Genomic DNA, 15,215 nt, shown 5'->3' on the forward strand with positions numbered 1-15,215 from the left:
GATACAGAAAACATGGTACATCTACACAATGGAATATTACTCAGCTATCAAAAACAACGAGTTTATGAAATTCGTAGGCAAATGTTTGGAACTGGAAAATATCATCCTGAGTGAGCTAACCCAATCACAGAAAGACATACATGGTATGCACTCATTTATAAGTGGCTATTAGCCCAAATGCTTGAATTACCCTAGATGCACAGAACACATGAAACTCAAGAAGGATGACCAAAATGTGAATGCTTCACTCCTTCTTTAGAAGCGGAACAAAAATACCCTTGGTAGGGAATAGTGAGGCAAAGTTTAGAACAGAGGCAGAAGGAACACCCATTCAGAGCCTGCCCCACATGTGGCCCATACATATACAGCCACCCAATTTGACAAGATGGATGAAGCAAAGAAGTGCAGACCAACAGGAGCCGGATGTAGATCTCTCCTGAGAGACACAGCAAGAATACAGCAAACACAGAGGCGAATGCCAGCAGCAAACCACTGAACTGAGAATAGGACCCCCGTTGAAGGAATCAGAGAAAGAACTGGAAGAGCTTGAAGGGGCTCGAGACCCCAAAAGTAAAACAATGTCAAGCAACCAGAGCTTCCAGGGACTAAGCCACTACCTAAAGACTATACATGGACTGACCCTGGACTCTGACCTCATAGGTAGCAATGAACAGCCTAATAAGAGCACCAGTGGAAGGGGAAGCCCTTGGTCCTGCCAAGACTGAACCCCGAGTGAACGTAATTGTTTGGGGGGGAGGGCGGTAATGGGGGGAGGATGGGGAGGGGAACACCCATATAGAGGGGGAGGGGGAGGGGTTAGGGGGACGTTTGCCCAGAAATCGGGAAAAGGAATAACATTCAAAATGTAAATAAGAAATACTCGTTAATAAAAAAAAGAAAGAAGACATAATTTACTGCTGGCATAATTATTTGTCCTACCATTTTTCACAAAGATAACTTTGTGTTCTCCTACCTTCTGGCATGCAATAAGTAGTAAAACTAAATTTAGTATATTCTAATTAACTTTTATGTATCATTTCCTCCCTCATAAAGAAGACTTAACTTACAAAAATAAGTAACATAATTCTTACTGATACATTTAAACTTTAAAAATTATGTTTTCTCTTTATTAATATGCCCACATCTTTGTAGTCAACAAATTTTGAATTGTCATAGATACTATATTTTAGATATCTTATTAGAACTGAAAAAATATTAAGCTTTTCCATTTCTCAATTCTATAAGTTATTAGATCTACATGAGATCCACAATACTTCAAACCAATCATATTAAAAAATTATTATATATTATATATGAAAACAGTTTTTTGTGGACAAAATGTGCCAGAGAAATAGGGTATGATTCTTACAAATTAAAAAATATTATCCTAGAGCAGTCATTACTTAATATGTGGAGTAAATATGTTGAATCACACACATTTAATATTCAAGAGCAAGTAAATTATTTAGAACCATCTCAACAGGCCTAAAGACTTCATTCTGGGAGATTAGCCTAATAAACTTAGCAAGGTTCAGAAAAAAGGTTGATACAATTTCATAATAATTCAATTTCACAGAACCCAAGAAAGTCACCCAAATGGTGGAATGTGCCATTTAAATGAAGGTAAAAAGCACCAAACAAAAAAATGCATTAAGTTAGGAAGAATGAAACTGGGGTTAGAAAACTGACCCATGTTCCCTCAAGAGAAACCGCATTTGACAGGATTGTGGCTGTTGTGCCTCCTGTTTATATGAAGCTCCAGGTGTTTGTTTGTTTGTTTGATTCTTTGGTGATTTTCATTGTGGTTTAATTCAGTCAGTTTCTCCAGGTTCAACTTTAACATATAAAACAGTTATATTACCTATATAACAGAAAGATTTACTCCCTCATAATTCCTTTTGAGCATGATCCCCAGGAACAGTGTACTAAATGTTGATATAAATACCAGGGTAAAGACAATCCCAAGAACCATTCATTTACATCTATGTAAAAGGCCAGCATCCTGGGGAGGATGTCATGTAAAGCCCAGTAGCCAGTGGCTCAATTACTAACACAACCACTTTTACTTGACACAGAACATACAATTGGCAGTGAAGGTACAATGCCCTAAGAAACAGCATTTGTTAATTTTTACTGAATCCCCTTACTGAGTACCACCAATGTGCTAGGCACAGAGACCAAAAACTGGAAGCCAATCCCAGCTGTAACTCCTACCACCTATACCACAAAACCAAATAGTGCCTCATCTAACAGCCCTCAGCAGTCAAATGTCATCTAAGGGTTACTGTCTACCAGAAGAGTAACAGATTCAACTTAACATTTAAAGTGGTCAGCGTCAAACCCAAGTTTCTTTATTTCATTAGTTCTTTACTATAAGGAGTTTAAGTTGTTTCATTTTCTTATGAAAGTTTTTCAACAAGCATAGAAGTAGAAAATAATACTATAAGACTTACTAATTTATTACCAGAACCCACTAGCCAGAGAGCTTGTTTTTCGAAAACTCACCCAATTGGTCAGGATGGATGGCTGCATTACCATTGCCCTCAGGAATATGTTCAAAATCCACTCTTTCTCTTCTTACGGACTCCCTGACATCCTGAAGCCACTGAGAAGGGCCCTCACCCGCATCATTATTGATTCCGGCACACCAGTTTGTGGACATGGGCACACTGACATTTCTATTCTGAAACACAAAATGCTATATATAATAAAGTTCCATATCGAGAAAGTATGTACATATGTCAGTGTCTACCTAAGCCCACCCCCATGATGGAAAAAAATAAACTCTTTAAAACAGAGGGAGAGCATTATAAATACAAGGCACCACAATACTACCTCAAACTGTCAAGATTTGATATTTCATGGGGGAACATAGCAACTCTGTCTAATGAACTGCTATAAATAGATGTTTGGTAAATATTCCAGAATAAATAAACACATGTGTGCCATGGGTGTTTACTATGAATGACAATTTTTTGCTTATTTTTAATATTTTATGCTATTGTTTTTTCTCTTCTTCTGATGACTGTCATACACACACACACACACACACACACACACACACACACACACACACACACACTACAAATGTCTTATGTGATCAGGTCTGATGGTATGCTCCTGTTGCCCAGTGACTTGGGAGGTCAGGGCAATAAGATCACTTGAGTCCCTGAGTTTGAACAGTTCTGGTGAGACCAGACCATAGTGAAGCAAGTCTCAGTGAACAAAAAATACCTTCTGTGATTTTGAGATGCACATGGGGTCACATCCACTGTTCTAAGTTAGGACCCCTCAAACTTTAGTGTACTCATAAATTATCTCGAGCTGGGGTCTTGAAAAGTGCATTCTACTTCTGTGAGTCTGAGGTGCAACCCAAGATTAGATTTCTCACAAGGTGTCTAGGTCACAGGGCCACTTTGAATGGCAAGGACCTGTATCTGGCTTCTTACAAAGCACACAACAAATATTTCTACTTTTCTGAAGGCTAAGCAAATATGCAAATTACCATTTTCCAGACAGCATATTGATTTTGCATGCAAATTGTGTAGGATGCAGTTTTTGAGGGCTCTAAAATGGAATGTTAAAAATAAGCTGATCTGGCATCCAACAGATGGTGCTTTAGCTATCACTGAAACCCAGTCACTCACCAGGAAAACAAACTCAGCTACAAATACTCCTGGCAAAGTTTCCACAAACTTACTCTACAGGGACAGATGTGACTCAACACTGTAGCTAACAATAAAGTGGGCTCTCTAGATATACTGGGAAAAATCAGGACTTGTTATTAACTTAAATATTTTACCAGGAAGAGAACATATATGGCATTCTCCTCTAATGGCCCATTAAAAGTTAAAACAAATCTCTAGTGGACGTTGGAAGATGGAACTCATTAGAAAGAAACCTGATTGCTGTTGTCATATACTAACTACAAGGGGTATAACATATGTGTGATGTGGGCTGGGGAGATAGCGCAAGAGGGAAGAGAACTTGGTGTATAACCAGGAGCATCTGAGTTCACATCTCCAGCACCCACACAAGGCAAGCATAGCTGTGAACACATATATGACACTAACTGTGTGGTTGAAGACAGGAAATTCATTGGAGTTTAGTGGCTACCAGCCTAGCTACAGATTCAGTAAGAGACTGTCTCGAAGGAGTAAGGTAGAGAGTGATGAAGCATGTTACTGATGTCCTCCTATAACCTCCAAGCACACACACATGCACACAGACAGACACACACAGACAGACACACACACACAGACACACACACACAGACACACACACACACACACACACACACGAACAAGGAAGCAAGGATAAATAAAGGGAAAGAAAAGGTAGATCTACAACAGTTTAATCTTAAAACATTCATTCTTTGTAACAGGTTCCACCATTACTAGATGTGAGCAAGTAGTGAAAGGCCTAGCCTGTGCTTTCTTCTGCATAGCCTCGGCCACAACTGCTGGCACAAATGGCTGGCTTTTTGTATGTACCTGTGACTCAGTAAGATATGGAAAAAGACTTACTAAATATTTTAATATGTTAACTATAATACAATACTTCATTTCTCTTTTTATAAAATATGAATATCAAGTAGCAAAACAAATAGACGATATAATTTGGAAATATCATCTCTACCTACCAAATCAATTAAAGAGCATATGGCCTGAAAATTCTGAGTGCCATGCTATGAATTCTGGAGTTGTATATAACACGGACACAGCATGTTCTCTATTAAGATAAAAGTAACTTACTGCGGGTATTTCTGCTTCTGTATACAAACTCTCTATCATAAAACTAACAGCAGAAATACAGTCTTTCCAGTCTTTTCCTCGTTCCCTTAAGTCATAGTTTGGGAAAACCGTCAAGAGATATTCTGCAACCAGAGAAAGTATTAACAAAAATTAGAAAAGAAACTAACAGATATAAATAAGAAATGTTTGATTTAAATAAACAACAAAAGACTTTTTCTCTTCTGGATTGACATTATTTTCTCCCTTGAGAGTTTAGAAGTTCTATCTGCTGAGGAAGCTTTGCTGAATTATTTCTTTGTTTCATATTTTCCTGAAAACACTCACCTCAGGGGGGGGCAATACTTAGAACTTGATATTTTAACTCTTTTAAGGTTCTAAGACCACTTATGGATATGTCAGAACTAAAAAGAAGCAGCACTTTGTAAAGGGAAAAGTGTCATGTTACACACTGTGACACTGTGCTGTACTTACTAATGCAGTTGTCAGGTCTCTTCCCCTAAATTATTCTGTCAACATAAGACAGTCCTTGTACGCCATTCACTCAGACAATGACAAAGACTCCTCCAGAACAGAGCTTAAATGGTCATCTATAGACATGCCTCAGTGTAGCTTTTCTATTCGGAGGCGCCCTCAACACCACTACACTGGGAAAGATTTCTAACTGTTGTAACCTATATGTCCTCTTCCAGACTCTGAGTAATATTCTATAAGCATAATACTTCTGCCTTATAGTGTTCTCAGTGTCTATAAATCCTGGGACCTTGATACACATTTCTAGAAGGCAGGAAGCTTAACATGATAATGGATTAACCATGAAACCCTATTTCAATATTGCCAGTTAATAGCACGAAAAGACTATTATTCTTTCTTTCTTTCATTTTTTATTTATTTATTCCATTTTGTCTTTATCTTTCTTCTCATATGCTTCAGTACTAAAAATGTGACTCATTACTCAATAGAAACAACCAGTCAATAAGGCTAGTCTCAGTCTACCAGCCTAGGAACAAGCTTTGTTTTTTAAATTAGATGTTAAAATCAAATGTGTCATTAGACAGTAAAAATCAGTATCACCTAGTACAAGGAATATTTCTAAAATTCATAGACATCATCATTCCTTTTTAACTGCCAACATTTATCATTATTATCAAATAATGATTAAAAATAAGATTCGTTAGTAACTTTACATACCTCTTATTGCTGACATCTTGTTTTGATCCATGAATATATAACGTGAAGTACGTTCAGTGACTGAGCTTAAAGTCAGAATTTCCTCAGAGAATATCACATTAGCCAAGTAGCAGGCTGCATAAGTGGGAGTTGGCTTATTTTTTGCAGTCAGCAAATGAAATTTTGGTAGCCTGATGTTTCTTCTTGGATTACCAAGATATTCTTCTAAAATACAGGAAAAAACAGAACTTGATAGTAACACTCTATTGGCAAAGTTGTTCCACATTTTCATCCCAGGCCATGGACAAACTACCTGACCAGGTTTCTTCCTCCCATGGCAGCTAACTTCCACAGTATATTAAGGTGCTATGAATGCCTCTTATGGAAAAAGCCATCAACAGTTTTACCCATCTGTGAGCCTTGTGACCTACACTAATGACCAGCCCAGAAAATATGCCCAGGACATGAAACAGTGGAACAAATGTTATGAGAGTAATCAATCACTTTCTTTTTGGATACAAGACACACTCCATAGGCAGAAATACATGTCTGATACTGCAAATATGGCCAAAAACTCATGCTTAGTAAGCTAATGAACCCCAGGAGAGAACATACTATGACTATTATAATAGCAAACTGTTCTTGAAATTTTATCAAAGTGTTCTTGAAATCTGTATCTGTATATCCATAGATTAGTGAAGATATTAGGCCTCATCAAAAGTTTCTTCGTGTAATAGATAGTGGCTAACATAGAAACTTTCAACTGATCAAAGTGCAGTGAGCAAGAGTCAGTGGAATGCTCAACCACAAATGCAACAGTTCAAAGACCATTGCAGAAGAGGAGGAAGACTGTAAAAGCCACAGGCTGGGGAAGACCAGAATAAGAAAAATGTATTTTGGATATGAGAAGACAGCTGTACTCAGGAATTCCCAAAAGCTGTGATTGCCTGCACAAGAACAAACAGTGAACATTCTGGCATAAAGGGGGATAGCCCCTCTCTGTAATAGAGGAGCTAATATCAATTGTTCACTTCTGTAGGAAAGAACATCAATTTTCTTTATCGTTGTGCTCACTAGTATGTGTTCTATACTCCAGAGGATAGCCTCACGTCCATGAGTAAAGAGGCACAAATTAGACTCAGTAGACTCTAAAGGAAATGGAAAGAGGACACAAGGTTGACAGGAGGGTGGACCTGGGAGGAGTTAAGAATAGAGATAAGGAATGACCAAAATGCACTGTATACACTCTCGATGAATTAATTAAAAGGCTACATTAAAATTCAGGGGGAAAAAAAGAAAATTTTAGGAAGCATGTCATAAAAACACACAAGATAATTAAATTGTCTGTTCACACAAATTTTACGAGGTTGAATTTTTCTATAATTATTCCCTTTTTTATTAAATGAGTCTCTCTGGCATTATCTGTCCATCTGGCAACATTGTTCATCTATTCCAGACTCGAATGTGCACATTTCAACTATCTGTTCATTGGCTTGAATAAATTTAGTTGTTAGGCTCTAGGTAAATATGTAAACATACTGATTTGTATTCTCATTGCTCCCTTTTACCCTCTTAAGTATTTTTCAGAGTTATACTAATTAGTGTTTATAAGTGTCTTAAAAATAATATATGGACTATGTATTCGATAGTTAAAAATTTCAAATAACTAGCATTTCTTGAACAATTTCTGTATACCATGTTAATATTTACCTCTAAGCTCAGTTTCATCACTCTAACAATTCTATTACCATTGTCACTAACCAGATAAGAAAACTGAGACTCAGAGGTAAACGATTTAAACAAGGTTAGATTCCCGCTTATAGAGCCAATGTTAAAACTTAAGTGTGAAGGCTGAGGAGGTAGCTCAGTTGGTAAAGCACTTGTCATGCAAGTTTCAGGACCTCGATTCATCCTGCAGCACCCATACAAAACCAAGACATTGCCTCTAATCCCAGTGTTGGGAGAGCGCAGACAGTATAACTGAATTGGAAGGCTCTGGGCTGAGAGACCTTGTCTCAAAATATAATCAGAAAAAAAAATTGAGGAAGACAAACAATTTCAACCTCTGGCCTACAAACACACACACACACACACACACACACACACACACACACACACACACACACACCAGTGTACAGGTGAACATTCTTCTGCTGATTCCTTCTTTTTATTGCATATTTTAATTAACACTTTAAATATTATTCCCTTTCCCAGTTTCCCCTCCCCCTCTCCTTCTTCTGTAAGGGTGTTCCCCTCCCAATTCCCCCGTTCTGCCCCCTCCCCTCACATTCCCCTAAACTGGGGGTCCAGCCTTGGCAGGACCAAGGACTTCCCCTCCCATTGGTGCCCTACAAGGCCATCCTCTGCTACATATGCAGTTGGAGCCCTGGGTCTGTCCATGTGTCGTCTTTGGGTAGTGCTGCTAAGTCCTGCTGTTATCTCCTCTACTTTAAAAATCACAATTGGAACGATACTTTATATGCAGTTGAATACTAATTTTGTCAGTTAATATATCCTGAACAGTTATGGAATTTTTAATATATTTTATTTTTGTGGTCTGCATCAACTTAATTGAAATAAAATACAAACTAGACAAATTTATCTTTACTGTCAGAACACCATGTAGCAGTTAGCACTGGAGAGCGTTTAATATTTGGTACTACTATTTTTGGCTCTTCATAGATAAAGGGACTATTATTTAGGTTTAGAAAGAAGTTGAAGGTCAGAAGATTAGTAAAACACACTGTTGTGTGTGGTATGCAAATATGGGCATTCAGATTTGAATCCCCACACATTTAACTGTCTCATAATTCCATCCAGAGATCAAAAGTTACCTAACATACTAGTATTGCTTATTTGGTTTCAATTTCTCATGATTCTATTAAAAGAAAATTATACTATGACCCTCCAATTTTTTGAGACAAGGTCTTGCTATATAGTTCACGCTAGGTTGGTGTGTGCCGTGTAGCCTCAGAGTGACTTAAACTCATAAACCTTCTTCCTTAGCGTCCAAAGTACTAAGTTATAATAGGCAAGCACTACCACATCTGGCTTGTGCAAAAATTTAAATGAAGTGTTTTATTGTAATTTCAGCTAGAAATGGGATTTAATGAGTCAAGTAGCATAAATACATGTACTTTTATGTAAACAAGCCTTGAAAAACTGCACTGACTTATAATTCTTACAAGGATGTACCAGAATGTTCATTTAACTAAAAAAAATTGTCATTTTTTTCTACTTCAAGAAAGAAAATAACCACTGTCCGTCAAGAATTAGAATTGCTGTCCATGAACCAATCCCAGGATCTAGCTGTGTGAAAGTACATTTGTTTACAGTCACACTCATCCACTGATACGTCATTTGTGGTTGATTTCTTGTTACCACAGTGGACATAAGTAGCTGGATCAAATGATCTTTTGACAAAAAAAGTGTGCTAGTCTGTGCCAAAAATATTAATAAGAAATAAACACTTAGAAGTCAAGACACAAAGAGACTATACAATATTTAGAAAGCGTGCCCTTAGAGGCCACACAACCTGGGTCTTTTCAATTCTGTTGAGGCATTAGAATAAAGAATATGAACTTTAAAATCAGAGAAAATAGAAATGGTTTCACCAGCATCGGTCATCTTGGAAAGGCAGTAATAAAAGTACTGTAGTGAGAATTTCTGTTTCTTTAAAAGCCCAGTTATGTTCTGTGAATGTTTTTGTTTTAATCCCAGGCATGGGCTAAGAGACTGCTTCATAACAGGTAAACTATGGTCTGTCTCGTGTACTAGGAGGGGTGTGATTGTTGCCCAGCTGCAGACAGTTTACATTTGGAATTCTGGAACCCTTTGAGAAGATATAAATGTGAGAGCCCTAAGAGGAGCCAGAGGCATGCTCCAAGGAGGTTGCTGCTGGTTCTTGTTGCTGCAATTTGTCACATGGTCGTGAGCAAAGAGATGAGACATTGGAGATATCTGGCAATGAAGATTGAACTTGCTTCAAGGAAACTGTTGGCCCTAAGTAATAAGAAGTAGTCTAAAGAGGTCTGTGCCCCCTTTCCCCTGTAACCTGCTTTCTCTTCTACCTACTGTTGGAGGGTTTTGAAGGGATTAGAAGGGTGGTAGATAATAGAATCCAATAAAGTAGAGCGAAAGCACACCAACAAAGTACAAATAATATGAGGTCACTGTAAAGGAGAAGTTGACCATCACAATAACTTTTATGAAATGCATTCCACGCATTTCCTTATTATCAATATCACCTAAAGCCAGCCCAGTAAATCAGAACAATGGAGGAAGATATTAAATCATTACCTTGTTCAATAGGGTGCACTAAGTCATTACCATGCTCATTACCACGTTCCACGGGAGCTGGGAAATTCACAACTTGGGGTGGGATTTGTGGTGTGGCTCCTGTTTGGAACATTTCAACAGGTAAACATTGTCAGATTCCGAACAACTAAAAATCTCATCCATTATTTTGAATTAATTGTACAATCCTTTAGGAATGAAGAAGAAAAAAGATCATTCTCAGAGAAAGAAAGAAAGAGAGAGAGAGAGAGAGAGAGAGAGAGAGAGAGAGAGAGAGAGAGAGAAAGAAAGAAAGAAAGAAAGCCTTTGAAATTTTGCACTAGATGAACCCTTAAAGAATGGCTACATTCAGTTCTTTCAACTGAAAGGATAGAATGAAGTACTCTTGAAGCATAAGGAGAGAAAAACAGCAGACAGAGCAGAAAGGTGCATGAGGACAAAGTAGATCCTAAGCCTGTATTACTGAAGGGATGAACAATGGTAGAGACACTGATTTCTCTATCTTTTAACTGGAATAAAATAAAAACAACACTATTTTATCTATGTTATAAGAACACGACAGCAGTTATCATTGAGACAACATAGCAAGATGGTTTGTTAGTATTTTATAAATTGAAACATACAATTATTATAGGAGCCAGCAATTGGATTCCTGTGTAGTATTTCAAATAAAAGACAACTTACATCTGCATAAAAACAGTATTAACATTCATAGCAACTTTATTTCCTTTTTGGAGTCTGAGTGCATATGTGTACGAGGGCAGTATATGTATCTGTACATGCATATGGAGGCCAGGGTTGGACACTGCCTGTTATCTTTGTTGCTCTCTACCTTAGAGAGAGAGGAGGGCAAAAATTTCTCACTTGAACCCATAGCTCAGTGATTTGGGTCCCACCATCTCCATCTCTTTAATGTTGGGAATATAGGCAGGCTACCATGCCCACCTGCTATTTATAGGAGTGGTAAGGATTTGACTTGAGCCCTAGCCCTCATGCTTTCTGCAGCAAGCCCGTTACTCATGGAATCATCTCACTCATGTTATTTATTTCTTTTTTTCCCTCTTTTTTCTTTCTTTTTTTTTCGGAGCTGGGGACTGAACCCAGGGCCTTGCGCTTGCTAGGCAAGTGCTCTACCACTGAGCTAAATCCCCAACCCCATGCTATTTCTTTCTAATATAATAGCCCCAAATAATCTTCAATAATGAGAGAGGGGAGGGTAGAGGTAGTGCAGAGAGAGACAGAGTCAGAGAACAGAGCCTGAACCATAATATGGAACGCTACTCAGTTTTTGTTTTTTTTTTAAATGGAGCAACTAATGAATGGAGTGACTTGGATGAATTCTCCAGAGAAGCACACTGGGTGAAATAAAAACCCACTTTCGAAAGAGACTTGAGTATATATTATTTGAGTATATTTACACTAAAATGTTAAAACAACAAAACTAGACAAAAAGAGCAGATTAGTGATTAAGACTGGGCAGAAGAGAAGTATGAGACAAAAGGTTTTAAAGAGCATCAGGTAGAATCCTTATATTTGTACCTTGATTGCAATAATTGGAAACTTACCCATGTCCTGAAATTACAAAAGTCAAACACACATATTCAAACAAAACTAAAGACATCTCAATAAAATCTATAAATTGTATCAACACCAATACATTGATTTTAGCATTGTACTATAGTGTGTAATGTTTTCTTCTAACTGGAGAAGCTAAAACATTCTCAAATAATATTTAATTTTCATTAGTTTTAATTAGGCAAAACTATCCCTAGTTCACATGAATTGAGTAACAAAGGTCTCTCTGTACTAAGCATAATTAATAACTTACCAACACCAGAATGAATACAGACACAGCATGGCATAGCTTGGCCACCATCATTTTCCAATAAAAGTAGGTTATTTATTCCCTGTGCATTGTTTGCTTCATTGTCCAATAATTCTGTAAGGAAAATATTTCTCAAATACCGTAAGAAAATATGTCTATACACTTATAGTTAGCAAAACTAGCCTTTAGGAAAGAAATAATAACAAAGGCATTCACAGACAAGATTTTCCCTTAAAAATATGAAAACCTTTGACCAGAAAAGAGATGCCAGAAGTAATGTACCACCAAGACAAAAGAACAAACAATGGAAAAGCAATAATATGGATGGCAGCAGAGAAAGTGCAGTGATTCATACACTGCTGATGGAAATGGAACAGCACATCTATGTGGGACTGTGAGTGGTAATCTGGTTCCCAGTTGAACTAAGGCTAGAAGCCAGGATACCATGAAGGAATGATAGGTGCTTCTTCATCTGTTCCTAGGTACCAGGCCCCTGTCACTAGTTGCATAGGGTTGTGGCTATCAGTCATGTAAGGGAAATGCCCCAAACCCCTCACATGTAGAGGACACAGGTCACACATGCTCAAGACAGATCATTTTAATGAGGTACCTAAAGGCCTGGAGGACTTGGCCAATAAGCATTCCTTCGGACATTCCTCCTTTCAAAAGATATTTAATCTCAGTCCCACCCCAAGAAAGAGAGGTATGGTTTTTTGCATCTACTTTCTGCCATGACAGTAAATGTCTTAGAACCATGGACTGCCTCTTTTCATTGGGATCCACCATGGGGAGCCATGGAGAAGGCCTTCATCTACAGAGCTGCTGTCTAATTTCCCACAGAAGGCCTCTCTGCTCCCAGCCACAGTCACCACCAAGCTCAAGCCGTATGCAGCCTTCAAGACAAAGACTCCCACTGCAGGACCAGCTACGGTACCCTTTTACCCTGGCCCAAGGCTAGATTCAGCCTGCTGGTCCCCACTCCATTCTCAGCTCTTCCACGGCTTCCAGGTGTGCCTGGGTGTCCAAGATCCTGAGTCCCAGACAGCCCTAGCCTGGGACCTGCCTTGACAGCATGAGGTAAGCTCAGTCACTCCCATAGTCTTGAGTCTCACCAACCCAGCAGCCATGCCCTGTGGGAGAGTGGACGTAGAACACCACAACCCTACACATCTGCAGTCGAAAAGTCTCTTAGTTTCATAAAGTTTAACATGCAATTACAGAAGAGAATAGTAATCACACTTAGATATTCATCCTAGAGAAATGAAACATATTGAAATGTAAAATGATGACTGAAATCTAAACAATTTAGAGTCACTATCCTGCCTGTCCAACTTGTATCCTACATTACACAAGTGACTGCATGCAACCAAGGATAGCTACTAAGACTATACTTTTAGGGATCATGTCTACAGTTTTTTACAGAGAAGTTTCTCTGACTGTGTAGAATACCCAAGGAAATGTGGTCTAATAGCATAACATAAATTACTTAAAATATTCTGGGACTTTTTGTAGGGTATTTTTGTAACCCACTTGTATAGTTATTGAGTGTAAACTCTGTACATGACATCATTTATCAACATCAAAAGACAGGACACATTCACATTTTTACATACGGATTACAAAACTGATCATTTACAGATTTGGAGAACCAATTTGTAGTTGCCAGCAGGTAAGAGACAAGAATAAGGGTAATGTTGATTGATAAGAGAACTGGCTGTAAAAGACCTATATCAGGGATGCTGGTAGCAATAGAAATTTTGGGGAAACATGTCCATTACAAAAGAAATGATCTTTCAAATATGATAAAACTGAAATAAAATACACATGTAGGAATACTCACAAATGAACACAAGTAACAAAGGTGGAGAGGGCATGGGGATATGAGGGTAACAGCATAGTATATCAATACATATGTGAAACTGTCATACTGAAGCCTATTACTTTATATGCTAAACAAAAATTAATAAGGCAATGTGAGAAAACTGAATACATATAAAACTGAAGACATTTCACTAGTGTCTATAGGTGACAAGTAAATATTCTGGGTATAATTTTTGGCAGTTTTGAAAGTTGTTTTTTCACTTAGGAGAAACTGCAGGAAGAAAACTGGTTCTTCCTTGAATTATAGTGATTAATTATAACTACACAAAAAACTAAATTTTCCTGAAAGGAAAGTTTAATCAGAAGGAGCTACCACTCTCTTACACCAATGATGTTAATTAATCTAGATTAAATACTGTGGGATCTAAGACATACTTTTTCAATTTCACAAAAATGACGGGATGAGACAATGAGGAAATATTTTGGCAACTGTCATCTTCCAAGAAAGGAAGATAATTTTTCAGAGAGCTTCTTCTAGACTAGTTTGTGCTTTTGCCAACATATCTATTTTAAGATTTTAATTCTTTTCTGGGGGAGGCAAAGGATGACATACATAGGTGTCACATATGTGGAGGTTCGAGGCATTGGTTCCCTTCTTCTACTCTGTGGGTGAAATTGAGTCCTAGTGATTGAATTCAGGTCTTCAGGGTTGACTGCAGTAACATTTAATTTGCCCACTGAGCCATGTCACTACTATTTCTAGAGACAAAATAGCTTCAAATACTGAAGGAAAGGAACCCAAACTATGCATTTTCTATCAGGAAAACTATCCTATAAGAATAAAGGAGAACTGATGAAGACATAATTCAGGAGTAGAACTCTCTTGTCTAGCCTCATGCTCAAAAAAGGGAGGAAAGAATGGAGGAAAAACTACCTTCATATGAGGGAAAAAGACCTATTTGTCATTGATTGAAGTAAAATTAAAGAATGCCTAATTGGCTGTGTGGTGGGGTGGTGCCCTCAGAAGGCAGAAGCAGGCAAATCTCTGTGAGTTCAAGGACAACTTCATCTATAGTGTGTTCGAGGAAAGCCAGGTCTGTTTCACAAAGAAACCCTGTCTTAAAAACCAAAAAAGAAAGAAAGAAGAAAAAAGAGAGGGAGGGAGGGAAGGAGAGAAGAAGGGAGGAAGGGATGTGGGGAGGGAGGAAGGGAGGGATGTGGGGAGGGAGGAAGGGAGGGAGGGAGGGAGGAAGGGAGAGAAGGAGGGAGGAAGGAAGGGAGGAAGGAAGGAGGGAGGAAGGGAGGGAGGGAGGGAGGGAGGGAGGGTGGCTAATGGTCATGGCAACCCAAGC

General features: G+C 38.2%; 1 protein-coding gene across 1 annotated transcript in view; it reads right to left on the reverse strand.

The window, feature by feature from the left end:
* Positions 1-15,215, reverse strand: part of LOC120099333 (ribosome biogenesis protein erb1-like) — a 95,846-nt gene that overhangs the window by 11,811 nt on the left and 68,820 nt on the right. The window contains exons 10-14 of the mRNA XM_063280569.1: positions 12,046-12,156; positions 10,221-10,319; positions 5,943-6,146; positions 4,755-4,876; positions 2,506-2,683 (exon numbers count right to left, since the gene is read on the reverse strand). Coding sequence (XP_063136639.1) covers positions 2,506-2,683; positions 4,755-4,876; positions 5,943-6,146; positions 10,221-10,319; positions 12,046-12,156 — 714 coding nt within the window. The remainder of the gene's footprint in view (positions 1-2,505; positions 2,684-4,754; positions 4,877-5,942; positions 6,147-10,220; positions 10,320-12,045; positions 12,157-15,215) is intronic.

This window comes from Rattus norvegicus, chromosome X, assembly GCF_036323735.1.
Source record: "Rattus norvegicus strain BN/NHsdMcwi chromosome X, GRCr8, whole genome shotgun sequence".
Classification (NCBI taxonomy): domain Eukaryota; kingdom Metazoa; phylum Chordata; class Mammalia; order Rodentia; family Muridae; genus Rattus; species Rattus norvegicus.